At 41.4% G+C, this 22,806-nt stretch overlaps 1 protein-coding gene and 1 long non-coding RNA gene across 2 annotated transcripts in view; one reads left to right on the top strand and one right to left on the bottom strand.

Moving 5' to 3' along the window:
• Nucleotides 1–127: 127 nt before the first annotated feature.
• On the bottom strand, nucleotides 128–619 carry LOC140528654 (uncharacterized). The gene is made up of 2 exons (XR_011975242.1): nucleotides 418–619; nucleotides 128–321 (listed from the first exon to the last, which is right to left on the bottom strand). It is a non-coding gene; the product is annotated as an uncharacterized lncRNA (long non-coding RNA).
• A 4,219-nt stretch (nucleotides 620–4,838) lies between these two features.
• LOC140528652 (ankyrin repeat domain-containing protein 40-like) overlaps nucleotides 4,839–22,806 on the top strand; it is a 31,890-nt gene continuing 13,922 nt past the window's right edge. The window contains exon 1 of the mRNA XM_072646693.1: nucleotides 4,839–5,177. Coding sequence (XP_072502794.1) covers nucleotides 5,044–5,177 — 134 coding nt within the window. The 5' untranslated portion in view covers nucleotides 4,839–5,043. The remainder of the gene's footprint in view (nucleotides 5,178–22,806) is intronic.

Below are 22,806 nucleotides of genomic sequence, written 5' to 3'. Positions count from 1 at the left end.
CCTCCTGGGTCTTATAGTCCCAGCGGACAGGCGCGTCTGGCACCTCCCTGTGGCCCGCGGCCCCCACTCCCCCTCACTTATTTCCCCTCCCCCTCCTGCCTTTCCCGGGCCGGTTCAGGCTGGCTGCTTGGGTTTAACCCAAAGGAGGAACGTGTTTAATGCTCCTGCTTTCTGAATTGATTTTCCTCTAGGCATGGCCCTCGGAATCGGTGTCACAGCCTTCTCTGGAGGCGATAACGCCACCGGCGTGTGTGGCATCCTGATCGACCCATTGCGTGATCTTGGTCAGGTCACCATTCTCTGGGCCTCAGCTTCCCTCCTCTGTAAAATAAAGCATTTATTAAGCGCTTATTATTTGCGGAGTACTTTCCTTGAGGTGCCCCCCCTTCCTGCAGGAGACGGGTTAGGACTACAGACCCAGAGTTCAGTCCAGCCTCGTCGTTGGCTGTCCGTTGCCTCTAGCCTTCCCCGCAATTAATTAGCACCTAAGCGGCCTTACTTCAGTGTTTATCGGCTGCCCGAGCGCCTTGCCCGGTTGCCACGGTTGGGATTCCAGGGCCGCCCTACTCCGAGTCTAGGGCCTATGCCAGGGCCCTTCCCATTGTGTGTCTCGTGTGTTTTTCCGTGTGCCTGTTGTATCCTCCAATAAAACCTAAGCTCCTTAAGTGCTGGGGCTGTTTGACTTTTGTCTCTGTACCCGGCTCTTGGCACCATGCCTGCCTGGCACATGGGACCCTTTGCAGCTAAGTAAAGATGAAGCTAGCCATGGAGTCAGGATGGCCTGGGTTCAGGTCCTTCCTCTTACATACTGACTGAATGGGCTGGAGGTTCCCTCCTTCACTTCAATCTATCCTTCCCATGGCTGCCAAAATAATCTTCCAAAGGCACAGCTGTGACTACCTCACTCCCAAGTTTCTGTGGCTTCCTTTTGCCTGTAGGATAAAATTCAAACTGCTTATCCATGTTCTGACTTTACCTTATCTCTTTCAATATTTCACTATGTGTACTCTATGATCTAGCTAAACAAAACTGCTAGATATTCCCACAATGCATTCATATGGGCTACCCCCCCCATCCTCAATTCACTCTATCCATGTTCACCAAAGGTGGGTGAACAGCTCCTACCTCCAAGAAGCAGCCACAACCCAGTAAAACTGTTTTGGCAGACTGGCTAAATCAGGCCAATAGGCCTTCAACCCATCGGTGAGTTAGGGGGATTAAGCACATGAACACTTCACCCAGTGGAATGGGCAGATGAGAACAATTTGCTTCCATAGCCATGAAGGCAGCTGAAGCAGGGGGCTTAAAGCTTGGTCAGATATCAAAGATCCCTAAGTCACCCACTGCAGTCTGGGCTGTGGATGATCTCCCTAACTTTTCTCTTGCCACCAGACTTTGATGATGCTGGAAGACAGTGAGGCTGATGGCTTTGTGCCTCTGCCTCACTTAAATCCAGTTCATGCATAAGTCAAGCCATCAACTGTGAGGTCCTTGGCCCTCTTCCAAAATGAAGGACAAACAACATGTGACTGAGCAAATCACTTTCACTCTCAGTGCCCTATGCAAATCTAAGACAGAAGCACTTGGGCTTTGGTAGAGTGAGTGCCCTAAATAAATTCACAGGTCTGGTTCCTATTCCCCTTTTCTACTCCCTTATCTGACTGAATACCATAGAAATATTTAGATTTGTCTTCTTGACACTCCTATAAGATAGGGAGAACAAGAGTTATTCTACTCTGTTTTATAGAGGGAAACTGTGGCAGTGAAGTTTTTTAAGGTGACTTTTCCAAGATTTTAAGGAGAATATTGTAATATTTACATATATCATATGAATGAAAACTGACTTGCACTGACATATGCTGATTCCTAGCTGTAGTCACTTCGGTTTAAATTCAACTCATTAATAATTACTGAGTTTCTATACTTGGTATAAGGGAGACCAAAAAAGAGTCTATTGAGAGTTGGATAGGATTGAACAGGTTTTGCAGATGAAGAAATTAGGTAAATTTTGTATCATGGAAAGGACATGGAGTTGGTTTCTTTAAATTTCACTTTTGTAGGAGTTTAATTTAAGGACCCTCATTTCTTCCTCTGTTATTACTTGTGTGATCAGGTAAATCATCTCTCTAGGCATCAATTTCCTGCTCTGCAATTGATTGACCTGCAGAGGTTTGAATCCTGCCTCAGACACACTGAGCTGTATGACCCTGGATAAGTCACTGAATCTCTCTGTGTCTTCTGATCTTATCAGTTTACTGATACATAAAAGGAGGTTAATCATAGCAGGATTTTGAAGATAAAATAGGATAACAGCTATAAAGCAATGTGTAAACTTTGAAGCACTATAGAAATACAATTATTATTGTAAAACATGTAAGGGAAGAGGGGGAAACTAAATACCCCTCTTCCTTATATAGTATTATGTATTTGAAAATTTACATGCCACTTTATAGCTGTAGTCAATTTACATGCCACTTTATAGCTGTAGTCAATTTACATTAGGAGCTGTTACATTCAAGAAGCATAAGGTATGTCCTACTTTTGAGATATTTCAATAGATAAACACAGGAGGGCTTTTCCTCACCTACCAGCAAGAGAAAGCTTGCTTTGAGTGTGCCAGGGAGCCCCAGGAGAGAATGAAATGAAAACTCTCTCACCTAATTTTGTCCCTTCCTGATTCATCCCCTCTCTTCCTTCCTTCCTTCTCCCAGTGTTGTCTCTGAAACCTCCTGACCTCAAGATCTCTCTGAAGCACCTGGGCGCTGGCCCAGCTGTGTTTTCTACTCCCCTTTAGATGGGAGAAGCAGTGCTGATTGGTCCAATCTCTCATTAGATAGATTAGGCAAGGATCTAGGCAAGATTTTTATATTTATATATACACACATATACATATGTACACAAGATTTACATATATGCATACACATACAAGATTTTTGTGTATAGTTATTCATTTTTGTATAAAATATAATATATTATATTTATATATACGGATATACACATACACACACATTGTAGTTCTTTTAGGACCTTCTGGGAGCCAAAACAGCATAATTCTAATTCAACCCAGATATTTCATTTCCTTCCTTTTTTTTTTACCCTACAACAGTCTTCTTGGATAGTAATTACCAGTTACTCAGTTTACAAGCTGTGGCAAATTTTTTTTAAGAAATAGATTTATATAAAAGTAGACCTTAAAAAAAAAAAGCAAGCACTTAAAAAACTTTAGAGAAAAAAGCCTAACACAGAATACCTGCAATCCTTTTCTCTAGCTGTAACACAAGACAGACTAGACACAAATAGCATGCTCTCAAACACAATGAAAAGAATCAGTATGATCCAGCTGTCCATCAAGCTTAGGGTGGGGCGGGAGGTGCTTTGCCCAGGGGCATAGACAGTTCCAACCCTCCAGCTGTCTTCTGTAGAGAACTCCATCCCAGGTGAGCTGCCCCTGGTATGTATGTAATCACATGCCTATTGTAAAAACCCATATCCATGGAATCATTTCCTAGTCTATTGTCCCCATGCTGGGTAACAAATGCTTGGAACACATCAGCCACCATCAAAGGGGCGCTCCTTCTTTCTGAGTCTGGTCCAAAGGCTTTCTTTCTGTCACCAGGGATTTAGTCTTCACCAGTTTACGGAGATGCTTCTCCCCCCGCCATGCATCTGCTTTCATCTTGGAGACAATAACAAAAGATGAAAGATGGAGGGGGGATGGGAGAGAAGGAGGAAGGGAGAAAGGGGGAGGAGGAGGGGAAGGAGAGAAGAGGGAGGAAGGATGAAAAGAAGGGGGAGGCACGGAGGGGAGGGGAAGGGGAAGAAGAGGGGGAACAGATGACTGGAAAAGCAGAAGGGGATGGGTTGGGTTTGTCCTTCGCTCTCCAAGAGGACCATGACATCAAGATGATGCCATGGAAGGGGATGGGTAGGAGACAAGGGCAGGAGGGGGATGGAAAGGAAGAGGAGGGGAAGTCAGGAGGAAAGGGGGAGGAAGGAATGAAAGAGGGGAAGAGAGGAGTGTGCTTTCCCTCTTTACATTATTTCCTATTGATCCTTGTTCACAGCTTGCTTTCTATATATTGTGTTCCTCCCTAAACTGTAAGGCCCTGGGGGCAGGAGCTGACTTTTGCTCCTTTTTGTGTCCCCGGGGCTTCGCACAGTGACTGGCACACAATAGGCACTTAATACATATTGATCGATTGATTGATTGGTTGGGGGAAAAGGGAGAAGAGGAAGAGAATGGGACGTGAGAAAGGGGGAGTGGTAAGAGGGGAAGCAGAAGGGAATGGTAGGAGGAAAAGAGGAGCAAGGGGATGGAAAGGAGGAAGAGGAAGGAGAGAAAGGATGGGAAGAAAAGGGGAAAGAAAATGAAGGGAAAGAAAGAGGAAGAAAGTAATGAGGAGGAGGAAAGGTGGAAGAGGAAGGAGAGAAAGAATGGGAAGGAAAAAGAGTGGAGTGGAAATGAGGGGGAGGGAGAATGGAGAGGAGAGTGGAAAGGAGTGAGGAGGAGGGGGAAGAAGGGAAGGAAAGAAGAGGGAAGAGGAGAAAAGAGAGCTGCAGGGGGTGGGGAGAGGGAAGGGCGGAGGGGGAGCACTAAGAACGGTCGGTGACTCCTCGATGGCCCACCGCCCCGCGGCGCCGTTACATAAAGCCGGCCGGGCCCGCCGGGCCGCTCGGCCGTAGAAACTGAGAGTATCTAGGTCAGAGTTGTCACACCTAACTGCGTCCCCCCAGAGCGGGCCGGCGGGCGGGCGAGGCTCGGCCCCGAGGCAGCGGCGGGGCGGGGCGGGGCGGCGGCTGCTGCGAGGGGAGCCCCGGGGGGCGGCGGGCCGCACGCACCCTCCCCCCAGCTCTAGCTCTCGCTCTCGCTCACGCCGGGCCCATGGCCGTGGGGAGGCCGCGGCGGGGGCGCGGGCTGGGGCGCGGGCGGGCGCGGCGCTGACAGGCAGCCAGGCCTTGGGGCAGGCGGGCAGAGGCCGCCGTAGCTGCTGCGGGCTCGGGCTGAAGGGCTACGGGGAGGAAGTGGAGGCCCCCGGGGGAAAGATGAGCGCCCAGCTGGAGGAGAAGGAGCAGCAGGAGAGGCTGAGGGAGGCCGCGGCCCTGGGGGACATCCACGAGGTGCAGAAGCTGGTGGAGAGCGGGGTGGATGTGAACTCCCAGAATGAGGTCAACGGCTGGTAAGTGGCCGGGCCGGCCGTTTGGCCTCCCTGGGACGGCAGGCCCGGGGCCTTGCATGTGCGAGCCGCGGCCGCCGAACCAGAACCGACCCCCGACATTGAGCGGAGTTTGGGGGCCGGGTCCCACGCCAAGATCCCTCCCCTCCTCCAAATCCTAGGGCCCCTTCTCGTGGGGCCGCTTGGGGCATCTGGACATGGCGCACCCCTCCTCCAGTACGGAGCACTTAGCCCGTTTGTGGCACCTAGAAATGCTTCCCCCGTCCTCTCCGTATGCCCTCTTCTTAGAGCTCCTCGTGGAGGGAGACCGCTTCAGTCTTCCCTCAGTCTTCCCTTCGTATCCCCCAGCCCTAGCTTAATGAACGTTTGTTAAATTTTGTAGCAGCCCATCCTACAGTCCTGTGGTGGCAGGAAGGGAGGAGGTGAGCAGCAGCCCCGGACCTGAAGAGTAGTCAGAGGTTTTCATTCTGAGTTAACCCCGTTCTCCGCCTCCCTTCCCCCCTCCCCGCCTCCCTTCCCCCCTCCCCGCCTCCCTTCCCCCCCTCCCCCCCTCCCCTCCCTCTCCCTTCCCCCTCCCCCTCCCCTCTCCTCTCACCCCCTCCCCTCTCCTCTCACCCCCTCCCCTCTCCTTTCACCCCCTCCCCTCCCCCCTCCTCTCACCCCTCCCCCCTCCTCTTCTCCATTCCCCTCCCCTCCCCTCCCCTCTTCTCCATTCTCCTCTCCTCTGTTTTCCTCTCCTTCATTCTCTCTTCTCCTCTCTTTTTCCCCACCCCAGTCCAGCCTTAATGGGTCTGGGAAGTAATCTTACTTATATGGTGGACCTCATCCCCATTTGGGGCTTGAATTCTTTTTCTGAAGGCACTCCAACAGGTGCTAGACTCCATGGTGGTAGAGCTAAAATGAATTTTAAAGGAGTATGAAACCCCCCCTCCCCCAAATACAAGACTAATGTATTTTTTTTTAATGTATATCTTTTACTAAATTATCCCACTGGGGCCATAATTTCCTGTTGCTACCTGAGTGGTACATTTCCCCCTTTCCTATCAAAATTGAGTTTTTAATAGTAAAATTAAATTACAAATTATAATCCCAGAAGTTCATTAAGGTCAGAGACTTAAAGATGGAAGGGACCTTATAAGTGTCTAATCCAATTTTCTCCTTTTGTGATGAGACCTGAAAAGATTAAATGATTCATCCAGGGTCACACAGGTCTATTGACAGAGTGAGATTGAATCCATGACTTCTGGCTCCAAAATCTTACTCTACTCCTCTCTCTCTACTTCTTGATTCCCTTTGACCTAAATATAGGGCATTTTCCTCATGTTAGATCATAGATTGAGTTGAAAGGGGTCATCTAGTCATAGCATACATCTAGAACTAGAAACCTTATTTTACAAAGGAAGAACCAGGCCCAGAGAAGTTAAATGATTTGCTTGAGATAAGATATTGAGCCAGCAAGTCAACATCCAAGTCCTCTACCTCCAAATGTACCTTCCATTGTACCATGCTACTTCTTGAAAATCTGATCAGATTGAAATTGAGTGGTGATAATCCTAAATTCTTTGGGATTCAATGAATATTTGTTAAGTATCTCTGCCTTCAAGGAAGAATGTAATAGTAAAGTCATAATTTTGATAGAATTTATTTAGTTCATATGAGAAGTAAAATTTCTTTTGCCTACTCCAAACTAAACCAAGCTTGTAGATATTTTGAAGTAGAGAGACTTTTATCATTCTCTCCGTCCATTTGATTCAGTGTTAACACCATTGGACCATGGGGTTAGGACACCTGGTTCTGGTATTGATTTATTAAATAAATTACCTTATTTTTCTGAACCTCAGTTTTCTTCATCTATAAAGTGAAGCCTAGATGATCTCTAAGGTACTACAGATCCAGTATGGCACAATAGAAAAAATTCTGTATTTAAAGGCAGCCACTAACTAGGTGTCTGACCTTGGGAAGGTCACTTAAACTCTTTGGACTTCAGTTTCCTCAGATCTAAACTGAGGATCTTGGACAAGATCAATCTGTCAAACATTTTTATTAAGCACTTATCCCGTTGTAGGCCCTGGCAATACAAAGACAAAAAATGAAACAATCCCTCCCTTCAAGAAGCACACATTCTATTAGGAGAAACTATGAATATCAATAAAAATAAAATTTTGTATAAGATAATTGGTTGGGGAAGGAACACTGTCACTCAAGGATGGGATTGGGAAAGACCTGGTGTAAGAGGTGTTGCTTGAGCTGAGCTTTGATCAAAGGAAGCTAGGAATTCTAAGAGGAAAGTGTGAAGAGGGAGGGCATTTCAGGAATGGAAGACAGCCTGTGTAATGGCAGGGAGATAGGAATTGGAATATTATGCATGAGAAACAACAAGTAGGCCAGAAAAGATTTTGAAAAGATTTCTAAGCATCTAAATTGATGCTTCCATTACGTGGTGGAAATAGAGACAAAAGTGAAACAATTCCTGCCCTCGATATACTTATATAGAGACAAATGAACCAGGATATTATATGTACAAAGAACTACTAAATCATTCAAAAGTAATTTAAAGAAGGAAGTGTTTTATGCTCTCTGTATCAGAAATAAGCCAGTTATGTGGCATGGCAAAAAAAATAACCTATATGCATGATTTCCAAGCTGCTATCTTCTCCATATACCTTTTTCTAGTACTTTTTATTTTTTTGAGCTGTGAATGTGAATGGAATGAGCTCACGAATAAAATGGAAGCAGATAGAAGAATGGATTAGAAGCTATATCAGCAAGGAACCTGGCATACACAAGAGGGCCTGCTGTATAGGTTCTTAGATCTGCTTTTCTAAAAGGAAGTCTACTTTTGAAGGGTCAACAGTCTACTTGAATCAGGCATGTATATTATTCGCTTAGTTCAAGGGAAAAAGTCAGCACCCTGAACTTTAGAGAAAATACAGACAGAAAGACCAACAGACAGGGCTACCAGCTGTCTGACCATAGACAATACATACATCATTACCAGAGAGAGAAGCACCAACATACGGATTTTCAAAGTGTATGTGTGTGGGGGGTGGGTGGGTGGGGAGGCTTCTTAAAACAGCTGCCCAGAGTCTAATCTGGCACCTGAACCTTGTTCCAAAGAGTAAACCCCACAGCAAAACCTCACCTCAGAGTATATATAGTCTTTTCAGGGCTGGAGGGCAGAACCCTCTTGACCCAGTGCCTCATTAGAAGTTAACAAAAGGTGTCTGTATTAATGGATGAGGAAGAACTTTAACTCCCCCCCCCCCCCCCAATAACCTTAACATTACAGAAACCAAAATCCAACAATATGTTGTTTACAAGAGACACACTTGAAGCAGGCATACAGAATTAAAATAAAAGAGAGAGAAAGAAAGAGAAGAAAATAAGATGGATGGAAACACGCAGCCCTTAATTCCTTAAATATAGAAGCTACTAAATCATGTGTGATCCTGATTGTGGTGCCATGTTATTTGTTTTTTAAAATTAATTATTTAATTGGCTCCACGGTATTTGAATTGCTGCTTAAAGTATTTTCTCTTTGACCTGGGGAGCTCTGGAATTTCACTATAATATTCCTGGGAGTTTTAATTTTGGGATCTCTTTCAGGAGGTGATCATTTCAATTTCTATTTTACCCTCTGGATCTAAGGTATTAGGGTAGTTCTTGACGATTTCTTTTTTTTAATATTTATTTAGTTTTACTTTTCAACATTCACTTTCATAAGATTTTGAGTTTTAAGTTTTCTCTCTTTCCCTCCTTCCCATTCCCCAAGATGCGTGCCATCTGAAATAGACTATACATGTACAATCATATTAAACATATTTCTACATTAGTCATGTTATAGAGTATAATTAGAACCAAAGGGGAAAATCACAAGAAAGGAAAAAAAACCAGAAAACAATATGCTCTAATCTGCAGTCAGATTCCATAGTTCTTTTTCTGGATGTAGGTAGCATTTTCCATTATGAGTCTTTTGGAATTGTCTTACTTCATTGCATTGCTGAGAATAGTTGAGTCTATCAATGTTGGCCATTGCACAGTGTTGCTGTTGCTGTTACTATATGCAGTGTTTTCCTGGTTCTGTTCACTTCACTCGGCATTAGTTCATGCAACTCTTTGCAGGTTTTTTTCAATTCCACCTGCTCATCATTTCTTATAGAACAATAGTTAATGGGCATCCTCTTAATTTCCAGTTCTTGGCTACCACAAAAAAGGCTGCTGTAAATATTTTTGTACAGATAGGTTCTTTTCCTGTTTTTATGATCTCTTTGAGATAGAAACCTAGAAGTGGTATTGCTGGGTCAAAGGGTATGCATAGTTTGATACTCCTTTGGCCATAGTTCCAAATTGCTCTTCAGAACGGTTGAATCAGTTTACAACTCCACTAACAATGCATTAGTATTCCAATTTTCCACACCTCCAACATCATTTTCCTGTTTTGTCATGTTAGCCAATCCGTGGTACGTCAGAGTTGTTTTAATTTGCATTTCTCTAATCAGTTGTGATTTAGAGTATTTTTTCATGACTATAGATAGTTTTAACATCTGAAAACTGCGAGTTCATATCCTTTGATCATTTATCAATTGGAGAATGAGTTATATTCTTATAAATTTGGCTCAATTCTCTATATATCTTGGAAATGAGAACTTTAATAAAAACTCTGGCTATAAAAATGGTTTCCCAGCTTTCTGCTTTCCTTCTATTCTTGGTTGTGTTGGCTTTGTTTGTACAAAACCTTTTAATTTTAAATGTAATCAGAGTTATCTATTTTGCATATCATAATGTTCTCTATGTCTTGTTCAGTCATAAATTTTCCCCTTCTCTATAGATTGGACAGATAAACTATTCCTTGCTCTCCTAATTTGTTTATAGTATCACCCTTTATGTCTAAATCGTGTACCTATTTTGACTGTATCTTGGTATATGGTATGTAAGATGTTGGTCTATGCCTAGTTTCTGCCATATTATTTTCTAGTTTTCCCAGCAGTTTTTGTCAAATAGTGAGTTCTTATCTCAGAAGCTGGAGTCTCTGGGTTTATCAAAGAGTAGATTACTGTAGTTATTGAGTAAAGTGTCTTGTGTACCCAACCTATTCCACTGATCCATCCCACTATTTTTTAGCTTGTACCTAGTAGTTTTCATGACTGCTGCTTTATAATATGGTTTTTATATCTGGAACAGCTAGGCTACCTTCCCTTGCATTCCTTTTCATTAATTCCCTTGATATTCTGGACCTTTTGTTCTTCCAGATGAATTTTTTTGTTATTTGTTCTAGTTCTCTAAAATAATTTTTTGGTAGTTTAATTGGTATGGCACTAAATAAGTAAATTAATTGAGGCAGAGTTGTCATTTTTATTATATTAGGTTGGCATACCCATGAGCAACTGATGTTTTTCCAGTTATTCAGATATGAATTTATCTGTGTGAAAAATGTTTTATAATTGTGTTCATATAGTTCTTGGGTTTGTCTTGGCAGGTGTCCTTGACAGTTTCTTGAACTATGTCTAAACTCATACTTTGATTGTGGCTTTTATGTAGTTCAATAATTCTTAAACTCTGTTTCCTTGATCTGTTTTCCAGGTGAGTTTTTTTTTCTCATGAAATTTTTCACATTTCTTTCTGTTTTTTTCATTTTTTAAATTTTGTTTTATTGTTTCTTGATGTCTCATAGAGTCGTAGGTTTCCACTTGCCCAATTCTAATTTTTAAGGAATTATTTTCTTCAGTAAGATTTTTGTATTTCTTTTTCCCTTTGACCAGTTTTGCTTTTTAATTTCTTTTCTTCAGTGGATTTTTGCGCCTATTTTACCATTTGACCATTTCTGTTTCTTAAGATGTTATTTTCTTCAGTACTTTTTTATGCCTCTTTTACCAAGCTGTTCTCTTTCCATAAGTTTCTTCTATTACTCTTATTTCTTTTCCCATTTTAAGTCTTCCAGGAATTCTTATTGGACTTGGGTCCAATTAGCACTTTTCTTTGAGGCATTTTAAAACAGCTCTTTTCACATTAATTTCTTCTGAGATTATGTATTGGTCTTCCCTGCCACTTATTACCTTTTTATGGTCAAATCCTTTTTTGTTGTTTTTATTTTGTTGTTGATCTTTTTTTCTGCCTGTATCTTGACTTTGAACTTTATGTTAAAGTTAGGCTCTGTTCACCTGCTCAACTCAACTTCTAAGGTTTTTTATGCTTATGTTTTCAGATCTAGGGGTTTGAAAATTTTTGGTTCTGCCAAAGCAGTGTGATCCTGGGAGAGCTATGGTCCCTGTTCTCCTGATCTGAACTCTGATCTTTACCTAATAAGGATCCCAGGTTCCTTGTAACCACAAGAACTAGCATTCTTCTTTGCTTTGGAACTGGGACCAAGACCCCTGCTCCCTTGTGACTGACCCCCAGCACTCCTGTCCACCCTAAAACTCTGACCCAGAACTGCATATGGGTAATAGAGTTGTCAATAAGTACCAGCTACACCCAGTGCCATAAAGGGTTCTCTGTAACCTCTGACCATTTGTCCAACTCCCTTACCATCTCTAGACTGAGAACTTCCAAAGCTGCTATTGCTTCTTTTGGGTGTGGGCTCTAGACAGGCTTCCATGCCAGTGCCACATTTTTTTTCCAACTGACCTCTTAAGTTCTCTTAGGCTGGAAAAAATGGCTCACTCCAACTTTTTGTTGGCTTTGCCACTCCAAAATTTGATTTGAGGCATTATTTTAAAGTTGTTTGGAAGGAAACACTGAGAGAGTTCAGCTGGGTAGCTGTCCCTAATCTGCCATTTTAGCTCCCTCTAGTACCTTTTATAAGCTTTTGAAGATTCTTTTGATTTAATTTGGCAAAGGGAAGTGGAGCAGAGGACATAATGTCCTTTTTTTTCCCTTATAGGGGCTTTTTTTCTTCTTCAGTTTTTGCATTTAAAACACACTGACTTTTGCTCAGTATGGATAGGAAAATCTGAAATGAAACAATGGTGACTGTCCTAAATTCCTCATTTTTACAAATTCACTGAACATTCATTGAACTTATGAGTACAAATCATTATGAAAGATGCAGAAATGAAAAGATTTATTTCCTGTTCTCCTCCAAGGAGTTTACAGCCTAGTAAGAAAAGAGGACAAGATGTGAAAACAAATAAAGGTAACATAATACAGTGTGCAAACTTGAGAGAGGCACACAGTATTATTAAAGTTAAAAGGAAAATTTGAATTGTGGAATTAAAGAAGCCTACAGGGAAGATTAGCATTTGAGTGAACCGTTGAAGGATGGCAAAATTTCAATTCTAAGAGATAGGGAACACTGATCAAAGACACAGGAGTAGGAAGACTGGCTTCCTTAACACTGGAGGTCCATGAAGATAAAGGGCAGTTGTATGAAATGACCAAAAAGGTACACTGAAGCCAGATTGGGAAAGGAAGGCCTTTTGTACCACATTAAGAATTTTCCACTTGACTTGGTAAGCAATGTGAAGCTGTTAAAAGTTTTCAGGTAGAAGCATGATTTGATCATTAAACTGAGCATTGTGTAGGATGAGTTGAAAGTTTTTGAAGTTAATTAGAAGCTATTGGAACAGTCCCCAAACAAGAGGTCGTGAAAAACTGCACTAGGTGGTGGTAGTAGTAGTGGACAGGAGCAGAAGTAGACTTGACAGGAATTATTAACATTGTACATAGGGAGAGGGAGGACCGAAACTTTACTCAAGATTTCCATCTCAAGTAACTGTTACAGTGATTAACAGTGAACAGAAATAGTGAAATCAGGAAGAGGAATAGGTTTGCCATAGCACTACAACGTCCAATTATATTTCTGTAGCAGGCATTTAAAAGTCCTGATCTAGAACTGAGAGGTTAGGAGAGAATGATAGAGATTTGTTCCCCAGTAAACAGCAATATTAGCAATAGTGAGCATAGTTTAGTAATTCCAGAGGGAAAAAACCTCAAATGTGATATCTCACTGGATCTTCAAAGTTTTGAAGAGTTAAGGTTTCATGATTGTTTCCTGCCTCTGTTGTGACTTAGGCACAATATCTGTCCTTTGGCTATTAAGGAATCAGTGTAATGGCCCATGTGAAAGTTTAAAATGTCGCCTAGGTATGAAGAATTTTGAATTAGAACAGCTCTGGGTCCTTTAACTGAGCTGTAAATCATGATCAATACAATGCTGTGTATGATGTGCACTGCTAATTGTTGTCAACTTAACCTCACTTTGCTTTCAGATGCACTTGTCTTTTTGTTTTAGCAAGTTGTTTTGCCCAGTAGTTTTTGCTTATCCTTTGTTTCCTTTTTTCTTTTATTTTTCAATGCTATTTTATTTTTTCAATTACTTGTAAAGAGTTTTCAACATTCATTTTTGTAAAATTTTGAGTTCCAAATTTTTCTCCCTCCCCAAGACAGCAAGTGATCTGATATGGGTTATACATGTACAGTCATGTTAAATGTGTTTCCATATTAGTAATGTTGTGAAAAAAGAATCAGAGCAAACCATAAGAAAGAAAAAAAAAAACAAAAAAAGGTGAAAATAATGTGCTCCTACCTACACATTCAGACTCTGTAGTTCTTTCTCTGAATGTTATCCTTTGTTTTCAAAGACCAGTGATGGCTTGACTTGTGGATGAATTGTATTTAAGTGAGGCAGAATTGCACAAAATCTTCAGCCTCACTTTCTCGTCTTGGGTCCAGTAGCAGGACGAAAGTTATGATGACTGACTGTGAACCAGAATGCAGTGGATGAACTTGCCATCTTTGATATTTGACCAGACTCTAAGTGCTCCACAATTCCTGCCTCAGCTGTCTTCATGGATGAAACAAATTGTTCCCATCTGCCCTTCCGCTGGATAAAGTCTTTACGTGTTTGGCATAGATATCCCCCTAACTCACCATTGGGTTTGAGGCCTGTCAGTTACCTTCAGTCTGGTTTAGTTCTGCTAAGATGGTTTTACCAGGGTATGGCTGCTGTACATGCTACAGTTTCTTAGAGCCACAGGTGAGAATTATGTGACAGGTGGACATCAAAGGTAGATGAGTAGCCCTGAAAAGGGCTCAGCAAGCCCTCACACCAGAGGTGCCAGTTCTCCCTGAACACCTCATACAGATCAGGTGTTCTAGCTTTAAATTATCATTTTCACCTTCAAGCTCATGCAAACAGATAATTGACCTCCAGTGAGTGAATACTTCCAAACAGACCATATTTTTCTCATCATACTCCATTCATTAGAAGTGTTCATTTATCCTTATAATTGCTCACTTTTCAAACCAATACATGCATGAAATCTACAATTTAACTGACTAGAATCAAGGACACATCACACCATCCTACTCACAGGTCTCCTTTGGGTGAGGCCTGTGAGTCTTCTTCCTTTCTTCCTCTTTCTGGCCACCAAGGTCAATATTTTTTCCTTTATTTTCCAAAAATAACTTTCATTCTGCCAAGAGACGTAATGGCTTGTAATCCAAAGGCATTTGGGTAAGATAAGTGATATTGATAAAGTATAACTCTGCAATATCCTTCTGCAATAGAATAAGTAAATAAATTAATCCATAGGCAGCCAGTCAGCTTTCTTCCTTGGAAATTGTTCAGACTTTAGGGTTAAATTAAACTCTTCCTAGAAGCCAAATGGATTTTTTCTATAAAACTCTCCTTCTTAAAGTAGTGCCCCAACACTGTCTAAGGAGTGGGACCACTATTATTTAGCATAGCTATATTCACTCTTGGCTTTGCCATCACTTATTTCCATTCATTAATATAGTTAAGGAAAGTGGGGTGCTTTCAAGTCTGGTTAAATAATTTGCTTTTTATGCCAATGGAATGCATTTTGCATTAGCCACTGGGGATTATTTTAGTTGTTGAGTCGTTTGAATCATGTCCAACTCTTTATGACCCCGTGGGCCTCTGAACTTAGAGTTTTATTGGCAGACATATTGGAGTGGTTTGCCATTTCCTTCTCCAGTGACAAATAGAGATTAAGTGGTTTGCCTAAGGTCATATAGCCAGGAAGTTTCTGAGGCTACATTTGAACTCAAGTCTTTCTGACTCTGAACCCAGTGCACTTGTTTACTGAGCCAATTCGACTGCCAGATTATTCAGTAGATATTAGTCATTCTGTAATTTCTTTTAGGCATGCTAATTACATTTATAGCCGGTATTAAAACAATAGCTCTTTAGAGCATACCTAACTCCTTTATCTAAATAAGTTGTTCAGAAACTGTTTTTGTAGAAATGGGCAGGGTGCATTGGAAGACTATATGAAGGTTAGGGAAATTTTTTGTTTATTTTCATTTAACTACAAATTTTTCTTAGACATTATAATCTAGATACTGCCTTGTTATGAAGCAGATGATGCACTGTGTGCCTTTGGGGAAAAAATAATAGGTAAATACACAAGAAATTGACTCTTTATTTTCCTGGAAGTTATTACTTCAGAAGATCTGGAAACTAATTGATATGGATACTACCTCCAGCCAAGCAAATCACAACTCTTCTATACCTTCTCAAGAATAGCTTCTGTAGTCCAGCAGGGGGCGGAGCCAAGATGGCGTAGTAGAAAGACGCGCATACACGTAGCTCCGAACCCACAACCCATAGAACAACTACAAAGAAGTAACTCACGGCGAATTCTGCACCCAGAGGCCACAGAATATTGGAGCGAGGGAGATTTCTGTTCCGGAGAGACCTGCAAACCTCTCGTAAAAGGTCCTTCGTGCTGCGGACTGGGCGCCGGGACTGGGAGCTGAGTACAGCCCTGCCGTGGCCACGGCACCGAGAGGAACAGATCCGAGTGGGCTTCAGGGACGGGATCTCCAGCGGCCGCACAAGTACCTCCACCCACAGGTGACGGGGGTCGGTGAGAGAGTCCCTTTGGCGGGTCGAGGGGGGAGTGGGGTGCCCCCATGGCTCGGGCCCCCTCGGGAGACAGAAGCTGAGGGGCAGCGGCAGACCAGGGCTCCCCAAGCAGGCAGGAGCCTGGATCCATTGTTGAAGGTCTGTGCATAAACTCTCTGAGGGAACTGAGCCTGAGAGGCAGCCCTGCCCTCACCTGAGCATCTGAATTTAATCTCACACTGAATAGCAGCCCTGCCCCCGCCCAAAGCCCTGAGGCTGGAAGCAGCATTTGAATCTCAGACCCCAAACACTGGCTGGGAGGATCAGGAGGTGAGGTGGGTGTGAGGAAAATATTCAGAGGTCAAGTCACTGGCTGGGAAAATGCCCAGAAAAGGGAAAAGAAATAAGACTATAGAAGGTTACTTTCTTGGTGAACAGGCATTTCCTCCCTTCCTTTCTGATGAGGAAGAACAATGCTTACCATCAGGCAAAGACACAGAAATCAAGGCTTCTGTGTCTCAGCCCACTCAGTGGGCTCAGGCCATGGAAGAGCTCAAAAAGAATTTTGAAAATCAAGTTAGAGAGGTGGAGGAAAAGCTGGGAAGAGAAATGAGAGACATGAAGTCAAAGCATGAACAGCAAATCAGCTCCCTGCTAAAGGAGACCCAAAAAAATGTTGAAGAAAATAACACCTTGAAAACTAGCCTAACTCAATTGGCAAAAGAGGTTCAAAAAGCCAATGACGAGAAGAATGCTTTCAAAAGCAGAATTAGCCAAATGGAAAAGGAGATTCAAAAGCTCACTGAAGAAAATAGTTCTTTCAAAATTAGAATGGCACAGATGGAGGCTAAGGACTTTATGAGAAAGCAAGAAATCACAGAACAAAGCCAGAGGAATGGAAAAATGGAAGATAATGTGAAATATCTCATTGGAGAAACAACTGACCTTGAAAATAGATCCAGGAGAGACAATTTAAAAATTATGGGACTACCTGAAAGCCATGATCAAAAGAAGAGCCTAGACATCATCTTTCATGAAATTATCAATGAAAACTGCCCTGAGATTCTAGAACCAGAGGGCAAAATAAATATTCAAGGAATCCACAGAACACCGCATGAAAGAGAGCCAAAAAGAGAAACTCCTAGGAACATTGTGGCCAAATTCCAGAACTCCCAGGTGAAAGAGAAAATATTGCAAGCAGCTAGAAAGAAACAATTCAAGTATTGTGGAAATACAATCACGATAACACAAGATCTAGCAGCTTCTACATTAAGGGATCGAAGGGCATGGAATAGGATATTCCAGAAGTCAAAGGAACTAGGACTAAAACCAAGAATCACCTACCCAGCAAAACTGAGTATAATACTTCAGGGGAAAAATTGGTCTTTCAATGAAATAGAGGATTTTCAAGCATTCTTGATGAAAAGACCAGAGCTGAAAAGAAAATTTGACTTCCAAACACAAGAATGAAGAGAACCATGAAAAGGTGAACAGCAAAGAGAAGTCATAAGGGACTTACTAAAGTTGAACTGTTTACATTCCTACATGGAAAGACAATATTTGTAACTCTTGAAACATTTCAGTATCTGGGTACTGGGTGGGATTACACACACACACATGCACACACGCACACACACATAGAGACAGAGTACACAGAGTGAATTGAAGAGGATGGGATCATATCTTAAAAAAAATGAAATCAAGCAGTGAGAGAGAAAGATATTGGGAGGAGAAAGGGAGAATTGAATGGGGCAAATTATCTCTCATAAAAGAGGCAAGCAAAAGACTCATTAGTGGAGGGATAAAGAGGGGAAGTGAGAGAAAAACATGAAGTCTACTCTCATCACATTCCACTAAAGGAAAGAATAAAATGCCTACTCATTTTGGTATGAAAACCTATCTTACAATACAGGAAAGTGGAGGATAAGGGGATAAGCAGAGTGGGGGGGGATGATAGAAGGGAGGGCATGGGGAGGAGAGTGCAATTTGAGGTCAACACTCATGGGGAGGGATAGGATCAAAAGAGAATAGAAGTAATGGGGGACAGGATAGGATGGAGGGAAATATAGTTAGTCTTACACAACACAACTATTATGGAAGTCATTTGCAAAACTACACAGATTTGGCCTATATTGAATTGCTTGCCTTCCAAAGGGAAGGGGTGGAGAGGGAGGGAGGAAAAGAAGTTGGAACTCAAAGTGTTAGGATCAGCTGTAATGTTCTTACCATTAGGAAATAAGAAATACAGGTAAAGGGGTATAGAAAGCTATCTGGCCCTACAGGACAAAAGAGAAGACAGAGACAAGGGCAGAGAGGGATGATAGAAGAGAGAGCAGATTGGTCATAGGGGCAATTAGAATGCTTGGCGTTTGGGGGGGGAGGGGAGAAAAGGGGAGAAAATTTGTAACCCAAAATTTTGTGAAAATGAATGTTAAAAGCTAAATAAAAAAAAAAAATGTCAAGAATAGCTTCTGTACCTTTACCACTCTTTTTGATGTCTTCTTATAGATTTCCACCCACTCTACCTAGAGCCTTCCTCTTAATATTTTGTCAAGTTCCAGTGGAGCACACGTGTTGTCTGACCATCAGTTTCCCTTAACTCTCACTACATAACTGGGTCGCCTTTTCCAGTCATCAACTTCTCTTAAGACATCCTTTGCAACATTTTCCTCATGCAATATTTGGTTGCTAATATGCTGTCATTTGCTTATCCATTGTGCCCTCTATTGCCTCGGGAAACCCTCACTTTTAATTTTCCTAAGACAAGTATTCCATAACTTAAAATTATACAACAGTATTATAAGAAAATTGATGTTAAAAAAAAAGGTGGCCTTTTGTTTCAGGGAGAAACGTGAGGCCACTGAAAGCACTGTGCAACTTCCTAAAAGTCAGCCAACCTCCTTTTTTTCAATTCTGGCCCACTTCATTGTCCAGGCTCAAAAGTATGTTCAGGTACTGAATGAAGGTTATCCTTCTACCTGTGTATCATAAACTGAACAAGAAACACTATATCTACTGATAGTTAGGTTGAACTCTTTTAAATGTGTAGAGATCTCATTTAGGAGGCCCTGCAGTGTTGAGTTTTGATGCTATCGTACAATGTCATCTATAAACAAGAAGACTTTACTATCTCTAGTACGTATCCTTTGACAGTGGCAGACACTTTTGGTAAGCATACTTCTCCCTCTTTTGTGCCTTATCAGTGGTCAGTAAGCCTATGGTTAAAGTTAACATCTAAAAAGTTGAAGTTAATTGTTGACACTTCTTTTAAAGAATCTTGTATGAGGTTGACACATTCATGGAAAACACCTTGTTGGAGGAGAGCTTTTAGGGTGGCAGTTTGCTCTACCAAATCAAATACTTGATAAACAAGTTGACACAATAAGCACAGTTACATCTTCTACACCTTTCAGCCAATTTTTTGACTGTAAAAATGTGGTCAGCTATAGAAAATCATTTGTAAAAACATACCTGTTTACTGCTAATGCATGTATCAATGTTGCCCTTGATGCAAATATAGATTTTTTTCATATAAAATTTTTAGTAGAAATGGGAGAGTTGGTGTATAGTTGATAGGTTTTAATATTCTTTTGCTCACCTTTTTTTTATCTCTTTGGTAACAAATTAAAAATTTTTTTTTCAAGGCTTTGGCATCCTCTGCCCTTTCATGTATGTTAAGAATTGCACCTTCAATGCCTTCAAAATTATCTTGCCTCCACCACAGAGCTTCTCTGAGTATTCTTGTTCTAGTATGGTTGCTCTTCTTTCTTTTCTTTAGTGCCATTACTATGTGTCCTCATGAATTCCTCTACCTTCCTCATGAGGGACTGTCATTTTAAAGCCCAAAGGTGGTGATTGTCATTGACTGAGAAAAGAGAGTAATAAAAATCTTTATAGATCTTTTCAATTTTTTTTAAGTCTGTAGTCCTTCTGGTTTCATTCTTAAATTCCCTGGTCATGATTTTGAACCAAGTATTTTGTAAAATTTTCCCCCATTCCTTCCTGATCCTTCCTTCTCACTGTTTAATGAGGCTATATATCTCCTAATCTCCCATCCTTCTCCATAAAATTTAACAAATGAGTTAAAGACCTAAACTGGTCTTGTTATTGGCTGACATGTCTCTTTGCTTGGTAAAAAGAGCAAGTGTTGACTGATAAGAGAGTATTATGGTCCGACAGTACACAAGTAGCTGATAAAACATATTCGTGACAAGTCATTTCCTATCACAATATAATCAGATTCATTTTGTACAGTAGTACTTATTTACTTTATTCAACATCTTTCAATCTTCTTATCTAAAAAAAAAATCATTGAACATAGGCATGAGACTTCTGTATTGTCTAAAAGCCTTTTACTTGGGGGGTGGAGCCAAGATGTCAGAGTAAAAACAGGGACTTGCTAGAGCTCTGCCCCTAAACCCAGCCAAATACCTGTAAAAATTATTCTGAACAAATTTTGGAGCTTTAGAACCCACAGAATTACAGAATGAAGTAAATCTCCAGCTCAAGACAGGCAGGAAGGTTGACAGGAAGCATCTGTTGAGCCAGGCTGTGAGCAGAACACAGTCCAGCATGGACCACATGAGCACAGATGGGCCTTGGAGGGACTGAATCACAGGCACCTGTGATAGTTTGCAGACTTCACGACCCCAGTATGCCAAGGACAAATTGGAAGGTCCATAGAAAAACCTGTCAGACCTGTGTGACAGAATAGAGTGGTTTAGCCCCAGCCCCAGGGTGTCAGGGAAGGCAGTGGAAGAGCCCACAGCAGCAGCAGGGGCAGTGGCAGTGGCAGCAGCAGTGACTGTTTCTGGAGCTCTAGGTCCACAGATTGTGGGGATATTGAGCGGCTGACAGTACACCCCCCAACCCCACTGGAAGCAGAGAAGTACCTCCACAAAGAGCTCAAAAGTGAAGTAATTGCCTGGGAAAATGGGCAAAAACAGGAAAAAAAATCAGAATATAGAATGTTACTTTGTTGAGAAGGAAGATCAAAACATACAACCAGAAGGAGACAGCAAAGTCAAAACTCCTACATCCAAACCCTCCACGAGAAATATGAATTGGTCTGAGGCCATAGAAGAGCTCAAAAAGGATTTTGAAAATCAAGTAAGAGAAGTAGAGGGAAATTTGGGAAGAGAAATGAGAAGGATACAAGAAAATCATGAAAAAGAGTCAACTGATTGCTAAAGGGGACCCAAAAAATGCTGAAGAAAATAGCATCTTAAAAAAATAGACTAACTCAAATGGCAAAAGAGATCCAAAAAGCCAATAAGGAGAAGAATGCCTTAAAAAGTAGAATTGTCCAAATGGAAAAGGAGGTCCAAAAGCTCACTGAAGAAAATAATTCCTTAAAAATTAGAAGGGAGATATGAAAGCTAGTGACTTCATGAAAAATCAAGAAATTATAAAACATAATCAAAAGAATGAGAAAATGGCAGACAGCATAAAATATCTCACTGGAAAACAGCTGACCTAGAAAATAGATCCCAGAGAGACAATTTAAAAATTAATGGACTACCTGAAAGTCATGATCAAAAAAAGAACCTAGACATAATCTTTCAAAAAATTACCAAGGAAAACTGCCCTGATATAACAGAATCAGAGAGTAAAATAGATGTTGAAAGAATCCACTGATTGCCTGTTGAAACAGATCCCAAAAGGAAAACTCCTAGGAATATTGTAGCTGAATTTCAGAACTCCCAGGTCAAGGAGAAAATATTGCAAGCAGTCAGAAAGAAACAATCCCAGTATTGTGGAAATACAATTAGGATAACACAAGATCTAGCAGCTTCTACATTAAGGGATCGAAGGGCTTGGAATATGATATTCCAGAGGTCAAAGGAGCTAGGATTAAAACTAAGAATCACCTACCCAGCAAAACTGAGTATAATACTTCAGGGGAAAAAAATGATCATTCAATGAAATAGAGGACTTTCAAGCATTCTTGATGAAAAGACCAGAGCTGAATAGAAAATTTGACACGAGAATCAAGAGAAGCATGAAAAGGAAAGCAGGAAGGAGAAATCATAAGGAACTTACTAAGTTGAACTGTTTACGTTCCTACATGGAAAGATAATATTTGTAACTTTTGACACTTTTCTCATTATTACAGTAGTTGGAGGGATTGTATACATATTGACAGAGGGCACAGGGTGAGTTGAATATGAAGGGATGATATCTAAAAAAAATAAAATTAAGGAATTGGGAGAAAGGGAGAAATAGAATGGGGTAAATTATCTCATAAAAGAGGCAAGAGAAAAACTTTTTCAGTGGAGGAGAAGAGTGGGGAGGTGAGAGGGAAAGACTGAGCCTTATTTTCATAGGATTTGGCTTAAGGAGAGAATAAAATGCACACTCAGTTTGGTACAAAAATCTATCTTACACTACAGGAAAACAGGGGGGAAGGGGATAAGTGGGACTTGGGGGAAGGATAGAAGGGAGGGCAAATGAGAGGAGGGGGTAATTAGAAGTAAACACTTGAGGAGAGACAAGGTCAAAGAGAGAATAGAATAAATGGGGGGAAGGACAGGATGGAGAGAAATACAGTCTTTTACAACATGACTGTTATGGAAGTATTTTGCATGACTACACATATATTGAATTGCTTATCTTCTCAATGGGGGTGGGTGGGGAGGGAGGAAGGGAGAGAACTTGGAACTCAAAGTTTTAAAAATGAATGTTAAAAATTGTTTTTACCTGCAACTGGGAAATAAGACATACAGTCAATGAGGTATAGAAATCTATCCTGCCCTACAAGAAAATAAAGGGGAAGGGGATAAGAGAAGGGAGAGGTGTGATAGAAGGGAGGGCAGATTGGGG

This window comes from Notamacropus eugenii, chromosome 2 (genome assembly GCF_028372415.1).
Source record: "Notamacropus eugenii isolate mMacEug1 chromosome 2, mMacEug1.pri_v2, whole genome shotgun sequence".
NCBI classification, from domain to species: domain Eukaryota; kingdom Metazoa; phylum Chordata; class Mammalia; order Diprotodontia; family Macropodidae; genus Notamacropus; species Notamacropus eugenii.
The sequence above is the reverse complement of the archived record's forward strand: the minus strand, read 5'-3'. Positions and strand labels throughout refer to the sequence as shown.